This window comes from Xiphophorus maculatus, chromosome 23 (genome assembly GCF_002775205.1).
Source record: "Xiphophorus maculatus strain JP 163 A chromosome 23, X_maculatus-5.0-male, whole genome shotgun sequence".
Taxonomy (NCBI): domain Eukaryota; kingdom Metazoa; phylum Chordata; class Actinopteri; order Cyprinodontiformes; family Poeciliidae; genus Xiphophorus; species Xiphophorus maculatus.
The window spans coordinates 9,087,330-9,112,807 of NC_036465.1; the positions used below are offsets into that span (position 1 = coordinate 9,087,330).

General features: G+C 35.8%; 1 protein-coding gene across 5 annotated transcripts; it reads left to right on the forward strand.

The window, feature by feature from the left end:
• Nucleotides 1-1,073: 1,073 nt before the first annotated feature.
• On the forward strand, nt 1,074-25,189 carry sept6 (septin 6). 5 transcript variants are annotated; one of them, XM_023328606.1, is made up of 11 exons: nt 1,074-1,176; nt 3,784-3,898; nt 6,615-6,810; nt 8,883-9,069; nt 11,184-11,345; nt 12,752-12,848; nt 14,928-15,096; nt 15,173-15,305; nt 15,392-15,582; nt 17,079-17,126; nt 20,301-21,173. In XM_023328606.1, exons 1-10 carry the CDS (start codon nt 1,147-1,149, stop codon nt 17,080-17,082), a joined length of 1,284 nt encoding a protein of 427 aa, XP_023184374.1. In that variant the 5' UTR covers nt 1,074-1,146; the 3' UTR covers nt 17,083-17,126; nt 20,301-21,173. The 5 variants fall into 5 exon arrangements, with proteins under 5 accessions (XP_023184374.1, XP_005799593.1, XP_023184372.1 ...); XM_005799536.2 differs by lacking the exons at nt 17,079-17,126; nt 20,301-21,173 and adding an exon at nt 24,107-25,189; XM_023328604.1 differs by lacking the exons at nt 17,079-17,126; nt 20,301-21,173 and adding an exon at nt 22,758-23,290.
• Nucleotides 25,190-25,478: the final 289 nt, after the last annotated feature.

Sequence of the window (25,478 nt, forward strand, 5' to 3'; positions counted from 1 at the left end):
AGCTTTCTCGAAATAGGGCTACTTGCTATTGCTAATTTCCGTTTGAAACGTTTTTTTTTCAATTAACTTTATTGCAAATAGACATATCTTACAATAATACAGAATTCTAATGCAAATATTTTGAGTGACTAACAGCAGTCATAAAAATGAGAAAAGAGAGAGGGGAAGGTAGTGCAAAAGCCGTATAACACAATAAGTGAATAATGACATTAGAAAAAAACATAAAGCATATTTACCATCTTAGCAAGTAAGATAATAAGATAATACATTATTGGTCCCCTAAGGGGCGAACATTTTGTTTGTCCCAGCATAGTACAGAATAAAAATTTAAATGAATGAATGAATAAATAAATTTAAAAATATGAGTAAACATAGAACAATAATAGATATGTATAAGATATGTGTTATATTTTATACATAAGATACATATGTATAAAATAATAGACATGTCAAAAATTGAATGGGATATACTATTATAGAGAAAAGCACCATTCTTTGCCATTCTTTGCCATTTACCATTCTTTCCTCAGCTCTTTTTCGAAGAGCTGAGGAAAAACGTCACTGTTTGGAAAATATATACGTCTAGGAGCAATTTTTAAAAAATTACATTTGTTTAAATTGCACTTGTAATATTTGGCAATAAGGATCAGGTTGTTAATCATGAATTCCAATTTTGTATCCACAACGTTATGAGCAAATTTAATATTGTTGTATATCAAAGCTCGTATATTTATATTATTACTCAACATCTAATTACGAAGATCCTCCCAAAATGAAAGGAATATTGTTGCATTGTTTCTACATCAGACTTTCCGTTTGAACGTTCACGGCCCTTCTTTACCACCAGCCGCCACCATGATGGCGTCTTGCGTGGGGGGCATCGACGGTGAGGGGCGGATTCAGTGGCTTTAGCTCTTTAACTCCGTCTTCTAGAAAATATTTATCCAAAAAATAAATTCAGAACATTTAAAAAATATATAAATAATGATATTATTCTTTGTACTTTTATTTTACGCTGAGCGTAAAACGGCTGAAATAAATGGTACGTTCCGAGCAGGCCCGCTTTGAGTATAACGTAAACGGTGCAGCTTCCTTTGCTAACCTCAGAGCGGCGGAGGGTTTGTTCTCCAGCTAACACCACTCACCATGGCGTCCACTGAGATAGCAAGGCAAGCTGTAAGTTGCCCGTTTTACACAGATATACTCTCCTTATGGTTGTGTTACACACCCAAGTCGCAAAAAAAACTATATATTGATGTAGCTTTTTGTTAGAGAGGGGGAGAATTAGGAGAATCAGTGGAAGGGTTATCCTGCTAACATCCGTTTTCGTGCTCCATTCCATCAAAAAATCTATAGTAGCAAGCTAAAGGCGGTTTTACTTATAATTATACAGCTTTTAAAAATTAGATTGTGCACTAGAAACGATTTGGATAAGCAACTTTCGGTAAAGACCCGACGTCCATCTGTTGAAATGTTTCTGTTTGACCCATTTTGATTTCACGCGAGGCTATCTTTAGCATAATTATTTCGAAACAAAATGTCGACTTGTAAAATACTGTCGAAAAATGTAACGTAGTCGACTCTGCACCGTTAAAACCCCACACAGAGCCGTAGGTAGGCCATTCATTCTCAACGCCCCCATTTAAGCACAGCGTCGGTTCTCATTTCCGTTATGTTCAAGTCCCGTTAACTTTCACACGGCGGCGTCTTTAACTAGCATTTAAAAAAAAAGAAAATAAAGCGTGGTGCGTATAGTATAAAAAGCTTGCATTTTCAAAATGTTCACTTTTTTTCTTTTTTCGTGGAAAAGGAAGCCACTTAACCCAGAGGGAGTGCTTAGAATAGCAGAGGCTGTGCAGTTTGATTTCCCTTTGTGGCCCAAATGAATGAAACCGGCTGTGTGCTACTTGGCTGTGAGTGTCATGAAAAGCAAGGATGATGATTTCAGGAATGCTGCAGAAATACAGAGGCTATTTGTCTCGTTACTATCACTTTCCCAAACAGTCTCCCAGCTGTTTAAACCCAGCTCCAGTCATCCAAACAATCCGCAACTGTTCAGTACCATCAGATTGGACAGTTATTTTAAATTTACCCTGAGAGTGTGTTTTCTTTCAAAGCCTTTGCCAAATTGGACAACAGCACTGTGTTATGTTAAGCCACATAATAGCCGGTTTGTCTGAGGTTTAGCCGCTGGAGAGATTTAGCTTTTTTGGCATCTTTTGCAAATTCTTTGCTTCCCAACAGCTCATAACATAAACATAGCCGGCAGAAAAACGAATCGGAACAATCGGATACTCACTGACAACCACATACAGTTTAAAAAGTTGCATTTTGAACATTATTTTTTATCATGTCTTGTACATTTTGTCATGTTGCAACCACAAAAATGAATATTGGGATTTTATGTGATAGTTGAGCCCAGAGTAAAACAAAATGATGAAGCTGAAGGAAAAGGATACACGGTGTTACAAATCTAAATTTGAAAGGTGTGGCATGTGTGTGTTCAGACCCTCTGAGTTAATGCAATCTCAGCTGCATGACTTTTAGGTTATGGCAAATCTAGACTCTGAATATTTTTTCCTGTTGTCCATAGAGAGAATATTTGAACAATTGAAGCCTTACCACATATTTTACACTGGATTTAAGACAAAAAAAGGAACAAACTCTCATGCTGCCACTACCATGTTTTAACCTCTAAGACAGGGGTGTCCAAAGTGAGGCGTGGGGGTTATTAGTGGCCCTTGGCGTGGTTTTGTGCAGCACAGGTGGTTGATGCAGATGGAGACGTTCTAATTGTAATCAGGGTAAAATTACTACGAACATAATTTTCCTGCAATAGAAAATGTTAAGTGTTTTTTTTTTTTAACAGCCAAGCTTTTACAAAAGGCAGAATCACACTTATTCAGATCCTTTTCCTGAAAAGGCAACTTTGATACATCCAAATCAGCTTTTGTCTTTTATTAAACTTAGCTAAATATAACAAGCGTTATGAAAAACAGTGAGTCAAATCCTGTTCTTATTACTGAAAATAAATTTGTTTAATCAAGCCTAAAACAAATTGAAAACTAGATGCCTTTCTTTCAGTACAGCAAATGTGCAAAATCCCTTTTAAGTTTTAGATCTGCAGTGAATATAATATAATGCATTTAAAAAATCTATATAAAATAAAAAATCTGGCTATTTTATTTACTTGAATTTTGAGGGGGGGGTTTCCCGGCCTGTTAATACTTTTGACTCGACAATTTTGACCCATAAATTTTGGACTCCCCTGCTCTAAGACCGCCATAAACAGCTGTATTTATAATGACACTCAAATTAACACATTAATACTCTGCTTAGTAATTACATTTGTTTGAAAGACAGTTGGTCAAAATGGATTTTATTTTTCAGTACCTTAGTAAAGGACAGAATACAACTGGGCAACTTTTTCATTCACTTCAGAACCGTGCACTACCATGTTTTACTATCATCAAAAATCTTGATAAAATACATTCTGTCTTTATTAGCCGGTATTTTCTCCTCTTTTTGTTGTCTAAAAGAGGAGCCATTACCTTCCATATATGTACTTTGTGGTTTCGAACTGTCTCGATTTTGACGGAAGAGCGCTGCAGCTCCGAAAACAGGAAGTGAGTTAGACTGCACCTGAATTCAGTTTGGTTCTCTATCAGTCGGATAAGATGGAGGACGAGGTAATGCGAGTTTTAGCTGCTAATGCAGCGATGAGCAGAGACAAGTGGGAGTTTTTGGAAGTGTAGACACTAACCTGATTTCTTCTGCTTTTAGGGCGAAGGAGTCCGCGCTGTACCTCTGGCTGGCCATGTTGGCTTCGACAGCATGCCTGACCAGCTGGTCAACAAGTCTGTCAACCGTGGTTTCTGCTTCAACATCCTCTGTGTTGGTGAGCGCAACAAACTTCTGCATGTTGTTGTTTACCAACTTTAATAACACCAGATATTAGTTTCACATGAGAAATCACACTTTACTGTCTAAGCTTTCTGATAGGCTCTGTTTTAGTTACCATAGTGACAAAGGTACAAAAACAATTTAGCAAGTAGAAATAATTTTGGTCGCTCTAACTAAGTTAAAACACAAAAAGTTTGGTCTCAGTTAACTTCAAACAGTGAGGAAAAACATATTTAGTGTATGTAAATATCTGGTTTCATCTTGATGTAGATGCATTACATTTCTTTTAGATAATTATCAGTTATTAGTTTTTAATAAGCTTATTGGAGGCTATGCTTTGTGGTGGTTACTGGTTTAACTAATTATGTTGTTCCCTATGTTTTGTTTGACACATTGGGATGACAGAGTGTAAACAATATGGCTTTCTTCTAGCCACAGTCAACCACATCAACACGCCTTCAAAGCATTTTCCTCTCACTAGCACATACAGTCCAGATGAAATGTCCTTATTTCCTGCAATGGTGACTCTTTATTTTGCATCCCCAAACTATTTATTCAAATTTTTTAGACTGAAAGATTATATTATTAAAATGCATTTTCTTTAAAAATAATTTGTTTTATTTTAAAAAATGTCTTTCTTCCATTGTGTCGTTTTGTACCCTGAATGGATTTGCTTCCTAAAAGTAAATCCCATCTCTCAGTCTCTTGCCATGTTTCCTGCTGATCATAATAATATGTGAAATAATAAACATTAAGACATTTTATGACTTTGACCTGCTTCCAAACCTACAATGCTTTCCATTGGTCTTTTTTCTTTACTAAATATCCCATGTAGGTGGAGGGGTTGAAAAATACATCCAAACTCTTTTTTGTTTGTTTTTTGTAAATTTGCCATTTGAAAGTTGGCATACAAATTCTCACAACATTTCTGCCAGGTATCCTTTTGTTTTATTCTAAAAGTGAAGCTTGTTGCAGATTGAGATTTAGATTTTGTCAGCGTGAAAAACTCATTCAGACTAGTTTTGTTTTAATTTTTGCTTTACAATGTTGGGAGAGAAAACCAAAAGCTTTTCTCTGCAGAAATTCAGTTATAAAAATTGACTTGCAAAGGTTTTCAAGTGATTTTATGGGCTAGATCAACATAAAGTGTTGTATACATGTAGAGTGAAAAGAAAACAAGATTTTGCTTTTAAAATATTTGTATATATTTGCTTGAATTAACATCTGGTTGGATCACTGCAAGTTTTCGGGTTTGGTCTCTGGCTTCTCAGAGAATTAAATATTCACCAATTCTTCTTTGTAGCTCAGGTTTCGCTCAGTTGGTGTCTGTGAACAGCAAATTCCAAGTTTTGCCACAGATCTTCAGTTGAATTTAGGTCTGCACTTTGACTGGGATGTACTTATACATGAATATGTTTTGAAACCACAACAATATAGCTGACTCTACATTCACAGTCATTGTGATTTAACGTGAATTTTGACCGCTGTCCCGAGGCTGTCTCAATCCTAATAAAAACAAAATTCAACAAAGCTTGGTAATTTGACAAAATGTGGGAAGGTTCAAGGTGCCTGAATAATTTTGCAGGGCAGAATATTCTTGAAAAATAAGCAGAACAGAAGTTTTTCTTATTTCTGTAGACAAAGTTTAAAATATCAAACATTAACATAGTTAATTTTTTTTTTCGCAAGAGCTTTTATCTGTTGTCTTTCATGCACCTCAAACATGATGCATTATTATCAATATTATATGTTTAAAAATGTCACTGTGTAGACTTGGATTGATTTGTCTGTCTGTTGAATTTTGATAGGAATCATGTGATATCGAGTGATATTTGGTGATATTTCCTATAGAAACGAGTTAGCACAGACTGTAGGTCAGGTTGGGAAGAATAAAAATAGATTTTCTAAGTGAGGAAGCTCCACATCTGAGTCATCTGATGGTCTGTACCAGAAAACAGGCAGAATGCATGACTCCTGTAAGCATTAAAATGAGTGTAAAAACTCCTTCAGGGTGCCTTTAAATCTGCACACCTGATTTATTCTCATTTCTGTTTTGGATTCAATCAAGTCGTCTAAGGAGCTTAAAATAAAGCTGATTAAAAAGCCACCTGTCTTTGATTTAGACATTTATGTTTTTAAAGTGAATAAGGGCAGTGTGATGATGATTTTGTACATTTAAATGTTTTAATTTCTTTGATTTAAAGCAGGCGTGTTCAAACTTTTTATTACGTGGCGCAGAATTGTCTTCCAAGTCAAAAAGATGTTGTTTTAATATTGTGAATTACTCTTTTTTTCCCCAATTTGATAATGTAATGGTTCTAATTAAAGAAATGAAATATCCAGATTTTTTTTAAGTGTTGGAAAGAGATAGTAGAGACAAAACGTAAGAAGGGTTTTGCAAATTTGTTACGTTAAATGAAAAAACATAGCAAATAAAAGAAAGATTTATGTCTTTTTAGCAGATAGATGCATCTGCTAAAAAATGAAAAGTGGTTATTTAAAGATTAATACTTTATATTTTAAGAAGATTCAAATTGATCTGTAATCTTTCTGCTCCAATTAAAAATAAAAAATGTCAATCTTTTAGGCTAAATTTGTATTACTCTTAAATTGCAATCAAAAGGCCACACAAAATCAGTCCTGGGTCCACAAAGGGCCCCCGCGCCACACTTTGGACTCCCATAATGTAACATCATGTTTCTGTTTTCCAGGTGAGACGGGTCTCGGTAAGTCCACTCTGATGGACACTCTGTTCAACACCAAGTTTGAGGGCGAGCCCACCCAGCACAACCAGCCGGGCGTCACGCTGAAGTCCAACACCTACGAGCTGCAGGAGAGCAACGTGCGCCTCAAGCTGACCGTCGTCAACACGGTGGGCTTCGGAGACCAGATCAACAAGGAGGACAGGTAACGAGTCTCACCGTGCGGTCTTTGGTTATTCCTGACAGAAAGTACAACCAAAGACAAAGTTTCCCCCAAAAAAACTTTCTAAGCCCGGTGGTTGGGGCGCTCAGCAGTGATTCAGTCAGCGGCTCGTCATGTTTTCGAGTTAAAAAATGTTTAAAGTTGACAGGAAATTTTAAAATATCACTTGATAATTATGTATTATTGGAAGGTTGGAAGATTAATATCTAAACACCAACTATAAAGTCTTAAAAAATGCAAACATAAAAAAAAAAACTTCAATAAATATGCTATGCTAAGCCTGGTGGGGGCACAAGTAAAGCCTGGTGGCCCGCCAGGCTTATAATACTCTGGGGGAACCCCTGAGAGAGCTCTAAGCTTTCAGGTTTGGTGGTTTCAATAGGTTTTACAAAGAAAAATTAGATTTAGGTGGTTTCCAGGTTGGCCTCACAAACGTATCACATCCCAGGGCTCCGTTTTGTTCGCCTGGAATATTTTATTTCCAAACATTCACGGCTAATAGCGGCTAACATTTCACCTGCAGGGAGGGAAGATATCATGTGATGCTAAATCTGTAGTTTCATTCCATCTTTGCTGTGTTCAAGAAGAAACGGACTGCAGCGCTTTAAACAACAACAAACCCAGTTGGAGTCATGTGACCTTTGACCTGCTGCAGGCCAGGCGAGATTTCTTTAGTACGACCACGGCGTAGCAGGTTAATGTTCCCTCATCTGCATGTTTTCATGCAACATGTTCATGTAAAGACGGGATTAGAAATGACATTTTTCTGTCAATCTTAGGAAGTTTATTTTAATTCTAGTAGATTGAAAACTTTATAAACTTCATTTGGTTGAAATATACTGAATGACTCTTGGAGAGTTACTGGAAATGACCAGTAATAACTGGGTCACTATGAGAAAATACCATTGTTTTATAACATTAACACAAATATTACACTGCAAAATATTTTTGATCTAGTTTATAGTGAAAATATCTTGGTACATTTGAAATAAAACTGAACTCAATTAAAGGCAGCTTTTCAGCAAGATACAGGAGTCGTTAAATGCTTGATATTCAAACTGCAGTTTTATTATAAAGTTTAATATAATGTTTGATTAAAGCCTAAAAACATTATTTACAGTTAAAACCATATTTTTATGCACCTGTAAAGACACAGACACATTTTTCTCACTGAAGTTGAATCAGGCTAACTTTTCTTGTGCTAAATTATTTCTATTTTCTTAATGGAAACATTTTTTATTTTATTTTTGAATATTTATTGTTTCCTAAAGCCAACGATTGATCTGTGTAACTGAAACTAAGGTTGTTAGTTTCCTTAGTTTAATGTTAATAAAATGGGGGGTTTATATGTTTTGTTTTGTTTTCAGAACAGTCATAAAATGTATTTGAGAGACATTTCAAAACATATATTTTCTGTAGAATATTATCAGATAATCTTCACAAAATATTACAAGGTATTTTTGTTCAAGCTGCATCTTTAAAGCGATGCTCAAAATAGCAGTAATACCAAATATAATTCACATTAAAAAAATACAAAAATAATTTATGTGGTTGAAAGAAATTATGTTTATTATTATTATTATTATTATTATTATTATTATTATTATTATTATTATTATTATTATTATTATTATTATTATTTCACATAAACACCCTTCAAGGCTTTAAAGCAGGGTCAGTTTGGCAACATTAATACTTTAATATCTAATACTTTATTAATACTTACTAATACAGTAATAAATTATATAATATAATAGTGAATTTAAACGGTCTTTTTTAGTTCATTTTTATTGCTTTATCTCCAGTGTGGCACTGGAAAAGCTTAGAAACTAATGTGTTCAAGCACTTTAAGCATTTTCAATGAAAGTGTTTTTGGGGCGACAGTTAAACGGTGAATCTTCTGTCAAAGCTGTTTATAGTTAAAGTTGGACTTGTTGTTTGTTGGAATGACTCGGACCTGCTGGGTTAAACGGAGCGGGCCTCCTGCTGATAACCAGCTTTCTTTACAAAAGGAGGAAATGCTGAACGGCTTCCCCATCCTTCTCATTGTCCAGCTACAAATCCATTGTGGAGTTCATCGATGCCCAGTTCGAAGCGTACCTCCAGGAGGAGCTGAAGATCAAGCGCACGCTGCACAGCTACCATGACACCCGCATCCACGCTTGCTTGTACTTTATCGCTCCGACGGGACACTCGCTGAAATCCCTGGACCTGGTGACGATGAAGAAACTCGACAGCAAGGTGAGCTCTGATAGCAACACATAAATCACTTTAGCATAGAGCATGTCTGGTATTTGTGTGACCCAGAGCAGCGTTTCCTCTTCCTCCTCCTCTGAGATATTCATCCTGGGGGTGTTGCATGATGGAACAACCTGTTTTTGTTCCCATGACCCAGAGCGCTCATCGCTCTTAGTTACAAGCGGCTCACGTCGTTCAAAAGGCAGAAAAATGTTGCGTGGGAGGAAGATTCTCGTTTTGCAACAGAAAACAGATCCTGCCTGATCGTCTCCTGCCGTCCTGCAGGATCTGTTTGGACAACTAGCAAAGATTAAAGATTAAAACTTAATGTTTTTCTCTTTATTTGGTTGTGAAGCTCGCATACATATGCTATATATTAAAGTCCGTTTCCTGATTTTATAGAACCGCACCAACTTTTTGATGCCTTTTCATCAGATTCAGATTTATTTTTAAGTAGGAAAAGTATTTTTCTAGCTGTCTCCCTCCGACCTATTATTAATTATTTATATTAGGAACAAAGGAGGCGTCCAAACTAGAAATTAAGTGAAGCTACAGCTAATGATTATTTTAGTCATTGATTATTCTGACGATTAATCAAATTTAAAAAATTGCCACATTCTGCTGCATTTTCATTTAACCACTAAAGTTTATTTTATACAATGTTAAAAATACATTAAGAGATGCAGTTAAACAAGTGAGTTACATTTTAAATAAGAAAATAAAAATTTTATTGCCTTTAGTACCCTAGTTGAGCTCTTTCTTAGAGAAGGATGAATCTGCAGCTTAAAAAATGAGAAAAGCTCAAGCCTTTATGTTTGATTTAACAACATTACAGTGTATTTTTGAATTAACTGTTGAATAAATGGATAGCAAAAGGGGCTTAATAGGAGATTTTTCCTTTATTTTTTTTTTTACAGAATTTGAACCTGGTGAAGCTAAACCTGTAACTTCAGGAGTTCTGGGTAGAACATATTTACACATTGAGGTTTTTTTTTATCTTAAATGCAAAATGTTTATATTTTTAGTACAGTTAGGGTTTCAGCAAATGTTCTTTTTTTGCGTCTGTATTGTCCAGTAAGCAATTAATCGACTACTAAATTGTTTGGCAATTATTTCAATTATTGATTAATTGTGTGAGCCCTTCAGGGTTTTCTTAATATTTCAGAACTAGAGTAAAATGTTTGGAGTTGACTTTTTAACAAACTGGCTTCAGCATTTTAAATTGTATTGTTATTGTTACAAACTGTAACAAACCTTATCTTAACTCTGAGATTTCCAGAACGCTGCCAGTGATTTTAAATCCAGAATGACGGACGCAGGTTAAAGGTCAAGATGATAAAAAAGAACATTTGAAGCTGCTGTAATACATCTAGGGCTTCTGTGAGCTGAAGTTGACGCAGAGTCATTTCACTTTTTTGCTAATTTGATAAATCTTTTTTTTCCTTATCCAATATTCAGGTTGGAAATGTCCAATAGTCTCTCTTCACTGTAGCGACCGGCAGGATCAGCCTGTGTAGGAAACATAGTCTTTTAAACTTTGTGCTTTCGCTGGTTTCTTTCTAATCATCTCATTGGTACTGAACATGGTTGACTTTGAGTCTTCTATATCAACTTCCACACTGAAGAGTGGAAGTAAATCAGCCCTGGTTCCTGTTAGAAGTTTGGGTTTTTTTTAGCTGCAAATTCATTTCTTTGCTACTATTGATCCAGTCTGTACTAAAGGAATGCTTTTTAGGTAATAATATGTTTGTTTTCTTACTAAAAAAAGTAATTTGTTCTTTTGCAATTTCTATATTATATTTTGAATATTGTACAAAAAAAGACCTCAATGAAAAATCAGAAGAATGTGCCAATTGTTTTGCCTGATTAATTGACAGAATAATCAATAACAATTTTCACTTGTTTCCCACAGAGATGATGATTTCTAAACATTTTGTAAACTGGGTTGTTATTCATTCAGAGCTGCAGCTAAGATCAGCTGATTTTTAATGTGTTTTTTTATTTTTGAGCCTTTATCTAAATTTAGACTCCAGAATCAGAGCAGAAGCCCGTTTGATGAGCGCCTTAAAACGGTCTAAATTTAGCCAACTGAAACATCTCTTCTTCTTCACCTGCAGGTCAACATCATCCCCATCGTTGCCAAATCGGACGCCATCGCCAAGAGCGAACTGGCCAAGTTCAAGATCAAAATCACCAGCGAACTGGTCAGCAACGGCGTCCAGATCTACCAGTTCCCCACTGACGACGAGTCCGTGGCCGAAATCAACTCCACCATGAACGTAAGGCCCACATTTCTGCCTCACTTCATACATGTTGAACTTATAAATTATTGATTAAAAAGCCTCTGGAAATGATTAAAATAACAATCGCCCTCTACTGATGAGTGAAAATATCAGATTTAAGTTAAGGAGAATACTTCTTTTTCCTCCAATATGAAGAAGAAAAATGTTATAAGATCTGAACCAAATAGAATATAATACTTTATCGAGAAATTACTTTTTAGTTGACTATTTACTTAATTCAAAGTGTTAATTAAATACAAATATTACCAGAAATGTTGTAAAATGTATAAAAAAAATTTTTTGTGTGATATTGTAAATAATTGAAATATAAAATAAAAAAAGAAAACATTATCAAAAATGCGCATGAAAATACAGCTCTGGAAAAAATTCAGAGACCAGATAAAATGACCAGTTTATCTGATTTTACTCTTTAAAGATTTTTATATTTATTATTTATATTTATTTATCTATCTATCTCTCTATTTTTGTTCAAGAAACGTGACAAATAAAATGTTTGAGTAAAATGAACATTATTTTATTCTATGAACTACTGACAACGTGCCTCAGAGATTCCAAGCAAAAATGTAGTTTTTATTTGCAGAAAATGAGAAAGGGTCAAAATAACTAAAAAGATGCAGTGTTTTCAGACCTCAAATAATGCAAAGAAAACAAGTTCACATTCATTTAGAAACAACAATACTAATGTTTTAATTCAGAAATCAATATTTGGTGCAATAACCAGGAGGTTTTCAGTGGGGTTCAATGCAGTGGGCTCTTCATTTTTTCCAGAGCTGTATATTAAACTACAAATAAGTCCAGAGAAAACTTAGATTTACACACTCAGAGTTGGGCATTATTTATTTATCTATTTATCTCTCCATTTTTGTTCAAGAAACATGACAAATAAAATAATCTTGTTTTTTGTGATTCTGCCCTTTTTTGTTTTTATTGTTTGACGTTCAGTTTTGACGATCATTTTTATTTTTGTTCTCAACTAAAATAAGTCGTAAAAAAGTCCCAGAAGGCAGTATTGACTCTTGGACTTTCTTCTTCCATCCCTATCTGGTTGAAATTATATTTGTCTTTCTGAACAAACAAATATAATTCGAAAAAGTATTAAAACATCTTGTGAGTGAGGACAGGCATTGTTTTTTGTTTTCTGCTCACATGGTCTGGACTGGAGGTTGTCACATGTAGGGAGAAATGTTTGGAAAGCAGCACAATCAGTCGATTCACGCTGCAGGAAGTCAGTTGCGTGGGAGCAGCTCTGCTAGCTGTTCATTAACCCCGATCTGGACTCAACATTCCTACAGTGTTTGCTTTGCTGCTGAACCATTGAGGCTAGCTTAGCCACCTCCGTCTGCAGGTGTAGCGGTACGCTAACAGCGCTGTCTTTGCTTCAGAGCCATCTGCCGTTTGCCGTGGTGGGGAGCACGGAGGAGGTGAAGATTGGGAACAAGATGGTGAAGGCCCGGCAGTATCCCTGGGGGACGGTGCAGGGTAAGCCTGTCTCACCTCCAGCACAGGAAGTGACGGCGTCTGCAGAGCTACTGAAGCCACTTCCCGTTTCACCTCTGCACTCACAGTTGAACTCGCTGTGTGACCTCATTACCTCCAGTTTCCTCTCCATCAATGCAGCACCTCTTTGCGCTTACATTTTGTGTGCCACTAATGGCTTTATATTGATTTTAGATTGATTTCTTGACCGATCTATGATAAAGGGTTTGCAATGTTTTCAAAATGCCACATCAGGACTCTCAGCTCACAGGGTTAACGGAGCAATGTTAAAGGCATACATCGACTCATATTCTACAGCCAGTTTTCATAAATATATTTATGAAAAATTAAGTTGTTATTGCAGCATTTGACGTTTTTGGAGACAAGTCGTTAAGGATAAGAGTTTCTGTACATTCTGAAAAAAGTCTGGAGTATTTGACACATCTGGATAACTTCAGGAAATTTAAATATAACATGAAAAAATATTCGGATTTCCAGATGTTATTACTTTTCCAATTCTGCTGAAGTTGTCTGCACCCATCTATGGTTTGGTTTTCCATCCAACCTATATAATCTGTTTTCATTGCAGTTTTTATATTTGAAGATTGACTTCAGTAAAATTATTTGTCTACGCCAAACTATTGTAGTTATTGTTAAAAAGGTTTGCCTTAAAGTGACTGAGAACTTTGGAAATTTAATGTCCGAAAATGGACAAAAGAAGAAAATTGACATTAAAAACTCAGCTGAACCCTGAATGACAAGAACTAACTTTCAGAAGTATCTTAATTAAAGCAAGACTTTCCTAGTTCAGCATCAGGTGATTGTACATTTTCCAGGTGACCTTTGGGAACTTAAGCTAAGTTCACATAGCGGGTAAATGCGACCCACATCCGTTGTTTTCTTGTCCATATCTGACTTTTTCTTGGCAGTCTGAACACTGCAATTCCATTGTTTTCACCCAAAAATAAATCAGATTTGCGTCTCTTTCATATGAGGTCCTAAATCAGATTACCTGATACTTTCGAAAGCCACTGCAGTCTGAACATTCGTATGTTTACGTCATTGGCTGTGTTTCCGTTAACCGTAAAATTACGCAAATCGTTCATTAATTTTAAAAAAGTAAGCAAGTTAAACACGGTAATCCAAGGTCTTAATTTTGTCGTGGCAGGATTATTTAATCTTGTAGTTTTCAGACTTTACAGTCAAGCAAAAGTTTGAGTCAGATGTGTTCTGTCATCTTAAATGTGTTCTGTGACTCGAGGCGCTAACTAGCTGCTAATATACCCTTGCTAGCTAGCTAGCTTGTTTTTTGCATCTGTCATGATTTCGGTTGACTGGGCGATGTTCATCTTTACCTCCGACTCACTTGATGTGACACAAACTCTAAACTTGGATGTCTAGTGGATTTTAGGCAGAGTTGAAGCCAAAGCTGCTGCAGGTTTGTCTCAGAGGGAACAAATCTTGATCAAACATCAGATCAGTTTGCTTCAGACTGGCTGCGTTCCTGCTCACATGCTGTCACATGGGTGCTGGAGCTGCACCGCTCTGCAATCAAATAAACAGAGAACCGCATGACCCGGTCACATCTCTGCTTTGGACTGGAACTGTTTAGTAGAGTTTTGTTCTGTTTGGACAGTCCAAGTTCAACCTGTGTGTCTGTTCCCTTTTCCACGATTAGCCGAGGCCTGTCACCATGACGTTTTGTCCCAGAAGTTAATAAGCAGTAATGCAAGAACTCATTCTCAGAGATTAATAAACTTTAAATTCTGATGAACATTTCATGCTGCAACTGGAAGACATCTTAAATATCTAAAACAAATAAACAAAACAACAAATGCAATTAATTATGAAGTCCCTGTAAATAAAGTCGGCCTTCACAAAAGGATTAGTTGAGACCAAAGCATCAAACTGAAAACTTTTGTCACCCAGTTTTTGGTAGAAAGAGAAAAACGATAAATCATAAAAATAGAAATTATTGATCTCGTTTTATCTTGTAGTTAATTGATTTATTTCTTATTCTTATTGATTTGTATTGATTTAGATGCAGTCTGACGCGTTTTCTGTTTTATTTGTTCCTCTCAGTGGAAAACGAAAACCACTGTGATTTTGTGAAACTGAGAGAAATGCTCATCAGAGTGAACATGGAGGATCTGCGAGAACAGACCCACACGCGCCACTACGAGCTGTACCGCCGCTGCAAGCTGGAGGAAATGGGCTTCAAGGACACGGATCCCGACAGCAAGCCCTTCAGGTAGCAGACTTACCTCTAAGTCTGTCGGTTCATTTCTCTGCTTTCTCCCAGTGTAACAGTTTTTCCCTCTGACCAGTCTGCAGGAGACGTACGAGGCGAAGCGAAACGAGTTCATGGGCGAGCTGCAGAAAAAGGAAGAAGAGATGAGGCAGATGTTTGTCCAGAGAGTTAAAGAGAAGGAGGCTGAGCTCAAGGAGGCAGAGAAGGAGGTAAAAATCAACTCAAATGCCTCGCTTTGTTTCTGCTCCTTTTGCTGATCCACACCAACTTCCTGTTTCTGCTTATCGACACGCAGCTGCACGAGAAGTTTGACCGCTTGAAGAAGCTCCATCAGGACGAGAAAAAGAAGCTGGAGGATAAGAAGAAGTCCCTGGACGATGAAGTCAACACGTTCAAACAGAAAAAGACTGCGGCAGAGCTCTTGCAGAACCAAGCTCAGCAGGCAGGGGGCTCCACCACGCTCAAAAGGGACAAAGAGAGGAAAAAGTGAGTATCTGATTCTTTACCCACACACTAGACGTCTAACCTGTTCCTCAAGGCTTATTTATGTTTATCTGGCAAAGTTTTCTCACGTTTTTACAAGTTTTTTGCCATGCTGCACCTTTAATTTATTAAGGTTATTATCTAACTTATCCTTTGTTTGTGTATTTGTTAGAGGCTTTATTCATAAAATCGAGCATAGAAGCAGTGTGTGCATCCACATGTTTTCAGTCTAATCTTTCTGGTACAGATGCAGACAGATTTACTGGCATCTTTAGTAAAAAAGAAAAACATGCAAAAAGTCTTAAAATAAAGAAATCTTTTATTGCAGTATCATAATTTCACTTGAAAAAAGTTTGAAAAATCAAATCTTTAATTTGAGTTTATTTTATGTTAAGAAATAAAACCTCCTCTAATAAAAACATTGTTAGAAAACTTAGTCATTCCAAAAAGTAGTCAAAATATTTGCCTTTTCTGCTAATATGGTCACTATTAGCAGAAAAATAATATTTAATATTTTTTTCAGCAAAAGATGCATCTTTTGATACAAATTATCAAGCTTTTCTTTTTCATTTTAGGCAATAAAATATTATTCCTACTATTTTAAACAGGAATAGAATTGTTTAATTTGCATCTTTTAATGTATTTATAATATTTCATATTAAAGGATTTAGTGGTTAAATGAAAAATCTTCAAAATGTGCTAAAATGTTTATCCAATTGTCAGAAAAATTGATAAAACAATTGATTGCTAAAATAATCGTGACTGTAAAAACACAGTGTGTATAATAGCCTCACGCCTGCTGGTAATTATTGAGCGGATCTGTGATGCTGCGGGCCAGTTAAAGATCACAACACTGTAAAATATTAGGATCATTTAAATAAAAATTCTGTTGATTTCTGCATGTTGGGTCTTTCACCGCTCCAGAACTTGCGCCCAAATCAACCCAATGTTTCTGGACAAAACTTATTGACAAACTATTAATACCAATGATCGTTTAAATCAATGATTTTTATAAAAACAATAAAAAAAATTTAACAAGATTTTTAAATATTCAAGGTAAGGGTTTAATTTTTCTAAATATTTCAGTGTGAAATCATTTTACTGCAGTAAAATTAATTTATTTGAAGGTTTTCTTCGTGTGTTTGATCTGCCATCAGATCGTTCTGTTCGCTTTAAGGACCCATCGATGCTGATGATAATCGGCTCACTGTGTGGCCGCCAATGTGCCTGTTTAGAAAAGGAAGGAAACACTTGCACTGAAAGTTCTTATAACTTCATTTCTCCATTTATTTTTTATTTCCATCACAGCCGATTTCTTTTTTTCTTTTAAAATAAATCCAGTTGAGTTTGTCCACTTGATGCTCTAACGAAATAACGATTGCAGCTGTTTGACCTCCAGCTGAAGTCGCAGGACGCAGTTAGTTGTCGCTGCTTGTTGTGCAGATTGTGTGTTTTGTGAGCGCATGTGTCACCTTTACTGCATCCGTAATGTTTTCCAGTTAACTCCTCCCACACTCGCTGCATGCTGCATGAGGCACCTTTTTCTGGTAAGACCCCCCCTTATCAAGTCAAATCAAAATAAAAATTTAAATTCAAAATGTGCATGAGCTGATCGATTTAAATGTGTTCAACATGCTAAAAATAATGAAGTAGACTTCCTTGCAGAAGTATTTACACCTAAATTATAATGGCTTCTATTGGGATCTTGTATAACAGACCAATACAAAGTAATGTATAATTAATGTAATGTATAATTAAGAAGAATGAATATTTAACATGTTTTTATTTATTATAAAAACCTGAAATATATGAGCCTGTCATTATGTGACACGTTTTGTTGGTGAGTCGCATAAAATCCCAACTAAGACACATCAGTTTGTGGTTGTGAAGACATCGTATCTTATATTCCAAAATATTATTCAACCATAAAAATTCAAGGTTTCTTCAATAATATGTGAGAATCTTTCAAGTGTTACAAGTCGTTGTGGCTGAGTTACAAATATTTACTGTTTTAGTTAAACTTACATCTTTCCATTTTGATAGATTAGATTGATTTTGGTTCTGCTGACTGAAATGTTTAAATGAACCAGTTTATTAGATCCCCAAACACCCGCCGCTCCCATCTGCCTCCCTCAGACTACAAAGGTTTCTTTTTATGCGGGTCTCTAAAGTCGGGCCCGACCCGGCCGTCGCACAAAGAACCATTCAGGGCCAAACTGAGACCAAACGGGTCAGAACAGCGAGGAACCTCAGCCCACCTCTCTGTCTGTGGAGATCTGTTGATCTTGCAGATATTTGGTGACTCGGCCTCTTGGCCTTGGCAGGATTCAAAAGCTAAACACACAGAGAGGAATTTATGGATTTGTTGGTGATCCACTGAGGAAAAATAAATTAGTTAGAAACATCTGTTGCTTAGTTGGGTGTAAACTTCTAAAAACTAAATGCTGTCAGACAAGAGAGACAACAAAACCCTCAAACCTTAAAGGGGCTCTGTTATGTAAAATTGACATTTTGCACATTTTTATGCTTCCATTCGGGTCTCAATTGCTTCTAAAAACAACCCCACTCAGTTGTTGTTTTTTTTTTGCAATAAGTTAATGTTTTTTGGTGTCTGGACAACAAGCCGTTTAAAAACCTCCAGAATATAACAACAAATCAGCAGGCACTGCTGATTTGTTACCTAGCAACCTCAGCAAAGTTCCTCTCGTCACCTAGCAACCCGAATTCAGATTCTCATGCTTGGTCAGTTGGTTTTACTTCTATATGTGCTGTACAAAGCTGTACAATGGCTGCTGGAGAAGATAAATGTTTTGTTGTTGACTTACCAACAACAAAACCCCTGTTGGTTGTGCAGGGGGCCCCACTTCTGCTTTTCAAAGATGTACGGTTGTGTAATTGCGCATCTGTTTGCGGCTATTTGAGTTAGGGGGGCGTGGCCAGCGGCAGCTTTTTTAGATTTAAAGTGACAGAGACCCCAAGGCTACGTTCACACTGCAGCGTGAAGTGACTGAATCCCAATCTTTTTTTTGTTGTCTTAATGCAACCTGTGTCTGATTTTATTTTTTTTTTGTGACAGACTTAATAACACAGGTGAGATTTTTTTAATGCGACCCGGGCCTCTTGGATATGTGGTTCTAAAGCCGATACGTATCCGATCTTTTTAAATGTGACCTGATTCTGAATGGTCAGGTCGCATTCATCCGACTTGAATGTCATTGATACTTAACAAACGTTGCTATTCTGCTTCCTGATGCGCGCAAGCAAAAAGAAAAAAACACAACCATGGTGAACTATGATGAGGATTAAGTTGTTAATGTGCTGGCTCTATTTAGGCAACAACTTTAAAATCGTAATCTATGCTCCACCGTTAGCATCCACGTTTACTTCCGCAAACACTGAGCACTACTTCTTCTTCTTCTTCTTTACTAAACACTGAGCACTTCTTCTTCTTCTTTACTAAACACTGAGCACTACTTCTTCTTCTTCTTCTTTACTAAACACTGAGCACTTCTTCTTCTTCTTTACTAAACACTGAGCACTACTTCTTCTTCTTCTTCTTTACTAAACACTGAGCACTACTTCTTTACTAAACACTGAGCACTACTTCTTCTTCTACTTCTTCACTAAACACTGAGCACTACTTCTTTACTAAACACTGAGCACTACTTCTTCTTCTACTTCTTCACTAAACACTGAGCACTACTTCTTCTTCTACTTCTTTACTAAACACTGAGCACTACTTCTTCTTCTACTTCTTTACTAAACACTGAGCACTACTTCTTTACTAAACACTGAGCACTTCTTCTTCTTCTACTTCTTTACTAAACACTGAGCACTTCTTCTTCACTAAACACTGAGCACTACTTCTTCTACTTCTTTACTAAACACTGAGCACTTCTTCTTCTTCTTTACTAAACACTGAGCACTTCTTCTTCTTCTTTACTAAACACTGAGCACTACTTCTTCTTCTACTTCTTTACTAAACACTGAGCACTTCTTCTTCTTCTTTACTAAACACTGAGCACTTCTTCTTCTTTACTAAACACTGAGCACTTCTTCTACTTCTTTACTAAACACTGAGCACTTCTTCTTCTTCTTTACTAAACACTGAGCACTACTTCTTCTTCTACTTCTTTACTAAACACTGAGCACTTCTTCTTCTTCTTTACTAAACACTGAGCACTTCTTCTTCTTTACTAAACACTGAGCACTTCTTCTACTTCTTTACTAAACACTGAGCACTTCTTCTTCTTTACTAAACACTGAGCACTTCTTCTACTTCTTTACTAAACACTGAGCACTTCTTCTTCTTCTTTACTAAACACTGAGCACTACTTCTTTACTAAACACTGAGCACGCTCTCTGTGTGTGACGCTCTTTAAATGCCCTCTACTGCGCATGCAGGACACTTTCAGGTTGTTTGCAGTTTGCACTGGAGATCATGTACAAGTCGTATATGTTTGGCAAAAAAAAAAAAATCTGATTTGTGTCACTTCAGGCTGCAGCTCAATCTGAAAGGAGGCAGATCATAAGCTGAAACCTCATTATCCAGGAATAAAAAATGAAACGTGTTCTGTTTCGCTCACAGCCCAATCCTAACCTGAGCCTGACGGGTCACCTCTAGAAGCATGTTTTCTCCTGAGTGCTGTCTAATGTTAATGTGCTGATTTGTATAACTGTCTGTACAAAAAGCGTTAACAGCCCTTCTCTCTCGTTTCCAGCTAAGGACTCCTGTAGAAAAAATCCTCCCTTGTGGCAATCCTGCTGTGAATGAGCTTCCATCCCCATCATGTTTTCCAGTTCCCCTCCCTCACCTCCGCCTGCACCCAAATCCCATAACTCCACCTTCCTCCACATGTCCCCTCTCCTCTCTGCTGCTTTTGTGGAAGACGCTGGGCATTGCTATCAATTTGACATCACTGTTTTTGGTTTTGTTTTTATCTGAATGATGCTTGTTGGTTGTTTTTTTTTTTGCAAGTGATCATTCAGCTAAAGTCCTCCCCTCTTCTTTTTTTATGTGGATTTACATTCCATATTTGTTTCATATTCAGCGATTCTTTGCATGATGTTAAAATATTAACATACATGACTACTGGTGTGATGGGCAGAAATGTGTTAAGGCTAAAGAAAACATGCATCCGGTTGAAGATTTTTAAGAAATTTAGCTGTTTTGTAACTTTTGCCAATAACAGAAGAAAAATAATGTGAAAAAAATCCCATTAAATCTTTAATTTTTCTCCAATTATTGCCAATTTTTTTGTTCTGTTGACTTTAGCCTGATGCATGATTGGATGCGAGCCTGATATCTTTTGCCACTTCTCGCATACCTCATTCATTGTCATGTTTTAATTTGCATACTTGTATTAGCTTTCATATTTGCACTTTGTTTTACACTCAAATGTGATGTGATGTGTTTCGAAGTATATTTCAGTGTCATCAGTGCAATTGTAACTTTCTTTTCTTTTGTACTTTTTGTATGTAGGCACATCTAAAGTCAAATAATCATGATGTCCGCTGAACTGCAGGGGCAAATGTTTGTATTAGTGCTACACATAAAATAACATTTTCTAAAGAAAATAAAGGCCAATTTTTCACCAAATGATGCAGCTTTGGCCATGATCCTTGTGTTTGACAAACATTTTGTGACAGATTTTTAAATGAAAATCAAACTGCAGTTGAAGATTTCTGGTGATCTAGTGTTTAAATTAGGAGGTTTTAATTTTTTTAAGTGTTTTAATCAGAGTATCAGGCCTACAGATTTGTTCAAAATCAAACCAATGTCCTCCATGATGCTCTGGAGGACATTGGTTTGATTTTGACTCGTCTGTTTCTTTAACTTATTAGTTATTTTGCCTCTCTGGCTGTGGTGGATTTAATGTACGGAAGCCCATTGCTACCACTGACATGCAGAAAAAGTCATTACTATACAATATCATAACTTAATAGTTTATTTTACCAAAATATAAAATTTCCCCACTGAAGTAAAAAAACAATAAATTCATATTGTATTGTTATAAATACTTTGAGACGGTACCTCACGTCATATATTTTGAAATACTGTAAAGTTCAGACACTTTCATAACTAGTTTGGGATGCACTGATCTGATCATTTGAACCAATATCAATGCCCAATATTAATATTTTTATTATGATCGATAACCGTTATTTACTGACATAATGTGTATTATACATTTTCCTACACAACATTAACACACCATTGGAAACAGCTGTGTTTCCATTTACCATATAATTACACAGTTTAGCATTTTTAAAATAAATTTGCTTAATGGAAATGCGGCAGTTTTAAAAAGACTTGTTTTTTGCTAAAATGCTTTGCTAGGATGAGGTAGTTTTTCAGCTGAACAAAAATTGGTTCATCTCTCAAAACTGCAATGGAAATACTTTTTTTTCTCCGCATCACATGATCAACAACCAGTTTGTTGCCAGTAGCACAAATCGCAAAGAAGACAACAGGAAGTGCTAGAAGGAAGATGGTGCTGCATTTTTTTTAAATGGCATACTGCGTGAACAAACTTATTCACTTGTGATTTTAGCTGCGTTTCATATTTATCAGTCTAGTCACTGAAGTTTATTTGTTTAGCACACTTTAGCAGCAAGGCAGTTCAAAGTGATTTACATCATGAAAACACAAAGATATAAAGTCAAAACACCACAATTACAAAAATGTATATTTTTTTTCAACATTAGCAGAATATTGACAAAGTTTTGCGTTCATTTGTACTGGAAACACAAATGACAACAAGATGGAAATAAACATCGGTAGTTGATATCGGTCCAGTTTTACTTATTGGACCGATACAGATTCGGTAAAATTGACTAACATCAGCCGATACTGATGTTAATGCAAACGTATTTTGTATCCTTAGATGCTATCTTATATTAATGTCTGTTTGGTTAATTATATCGTTATATCATAATAACATAGTAAACTCCAAATTATGGCTTCTTTATCTGAAAATATTGGTGCAAAAATGATTTAGTTATGTCATAACTGCTTTCTGATAATGACTTATTGTGTCATGCAAAAGCTTTAGTTTTGGCAGTAATGGACTTCCATAGATATGACCCAAAAGCATGGTGAAATAATGGATAAAGAGGCGTTGCATTCATCCGATCTTTCAGCTCATTGGTGTGTGTGGTTTCACTTTCCATTGCAGCAATCCGTGGCTCTGCACTGAGTAGCTCCTTCTGCCCCCCAGCTTTGCTAAGGGACGGGCCTCTGGGGGGCGCTGTGAGCCTCAGGTGTCACCCGAGGCTTTTGCGGACCCCATCTGCTTCAGGGTTTCCAGTCGTTAGCTTTAAATATGGGTTGATGTGTGTCGCTTCACCGCTGCTTTGGCCTGAAAAATCAGCTTTTTAATTCTTCTGCTGTTTGACGTTGCTGTGACTAAAGTCTTTCCCACTTTAGTTATGGAACTATAGTGTTCAGTTCTCATTTTATAGTTGGATATTTTAAATCTGTACCGTTAAAATCAGAATCAGCAGAACTTTTTTATGTATATGTGTGCAGCTTTTACAGCCCTGGGGAAAGTATTGAGTCCTTTTCAGGTTTTTGTTGGTTTTGCTTTAATCATTGACATCATTAAACACATTTTAGTATAAGTATAAAAAAATTGAATAGATACAGAAAGCAGGTTTTCTACTATTCTATTTATTACCAGTAAAAAATATATTTTGTGGTAGAATATTAGTTATTATTTCTCAGAATTCTGTTTTTCCCCAAAATTAAAACTTTTTTTTTTTTTTACCTCAATCACAGAATTCAGATTTTGTATTTTTTTTATCTCAGTTTTGAATATTGTCTTATTTTATTCTGCAATTAACCAGAATTCTCAGATAAATCCCAATTTTGGCTTTTTTTCCAAGTGAACAGAATTTCTTCCCCAAAAAAGTTTCTAACTTTTTTGTTTTTTACTTCAGTCACAGAATTCAGATTTTTTAAAGTCTCAGTTTTGACATTTTTCTCACAATTCAGATGTTTTTTCTTCAGCAAACCACAATTCACACTGCAAAAACACAAAATATTACCAAGTACTTCTATCTAATTTCCTGTGAAAATATCTTAGTACTTGAAATAAGAGAAACATAACTAACTTTCCAGCAAGCTGGAGGAATTTAAATAATTTTTCAATATGGATGAAAAAGTATTTTTTCAGTTATGATATGGGAAATGTTTCTTGTTATAAGTGAAATAATCTACCAGTGGAACTAGAACTTTTTAATCAATTTTAAAGAATTATTTACTCAAAACAAGCTCCTATTTCTTGCTGAAAAGTTACTTACAAGCTAATTTTGTCTTATTTCAAATGTACTGAGATATTTACACTGAAAACTAGACAGAAATACTTGGTAATATTTTGTGTTTTTGTAGCGCAGGTACAAAAAATGTGTTCAGATTTAAGTTATATTAAACTTTCTCTTGCTCAGGCTCACTTTGACTCTTATTTCTGCAGATGTTTTGCCCTCTGCTCTAACCGCCGGCTTTGTTTTCTCTTTGTCTCTTTAGCTTCTTTTAATCTGTCTTGGCCACCTGAAGAGGGGATTGCAGCTTCAGCAAGAACTAAGCACTATTTACCTCTTCCTGCTTTTCATTTCTCGTTGTGTCAGCCTTTCTATTCTCCGCATCGCATCTTCCTTTTGTTTGATACGGCCTTATGTGGACTCGCATGGTATTTCTGACCACCTAGTGACGCTCTAAAATCAGGGACAGATTAAAATCTGCTGTTATGTCTTAATGTACATAGAGAAACTCTTATGGTTAGCAGAAGATTTCAGGAGGGGGGTTCACACATTTTCAGGACTCACGGGTAAAATCATGATCTTTTAATTTAAATTCAACATGACCTGCACTATGCACTCATTCAAAATGTAAAACGCATTAAATCAAAGGACGAAATCATGAATAAATGAGTAGAAATTGTTTTCTTTTTTTTTTTTCAAAGACAACAAAAAAATCCACTTGAAAATAAACAGGTCATAAAAACGCCAAAGCATTTACTGCGGTTCCCATGTTCAGGTATCTTCGTTAAATACCATGGAGGTCACATGCGAGGGGCTTTTACTACACGTCGTGCTTTAACATTAACTGGCCTACTCTATATTTTGCATGCGTCTTTTATTTAAGTTTCATAACTGCTGTGATTTTTCTGGTTTTTACTCCCTGAATATCTGAGCTCTGCAGTCTGTTCCCTTCATTGATGTTTTTCTTAAAAAGAAAATGACGGTGCGTTTAATCATTGTATATTTGCTCTGTCCCATGATTTCAGCTCCCACTTTGCCAAATGAGTTGAACAGATACCCAGATGAAGAGTATTAAAAATACTCGTGCATTTATATAATTTATAAGGATATATTTTGTGTATTGAAGTGGAGATTTGTTGTTTATTACCTATAATGTTTGGATGTGGTTCTTTGGAGTTTAAAAGTGACATTTTGGTCTCAGCAGTTGCCATACATATTTTGTTTTTTTTTCTAGTATCTGCCTTCACCTCTTGTTGTAAAAACCTCTATTACACTACAAATGATTCAGTATTCTGCTTTAGTTTGATTCCATTGATGTACATTTTGAATAAAAAAAAAATGAATCCAACATAGAAATGCTGTTGTCTTTTATTTGCCGGGTTTTTGTTGGGTTTTATCGGATGTTTCTATTAAATAAACCTTTTTCTTTTTAAATACTTTGAAGAAATCGTATTTGAACTTGCAAAAAAACACTATAATATATATAAATTTTGAAAAAGCACAGTTTTGGCAACTGTGGAAAAAGTTACTTTTGGGAGTATCTTTATTATGTTGTACTTTTTATTTTTACTTTAGCATTTTTATTATTAAGTATCTCTGCTCTTACTTCAGTAAAATTTCTCTACCCACTGTGAATA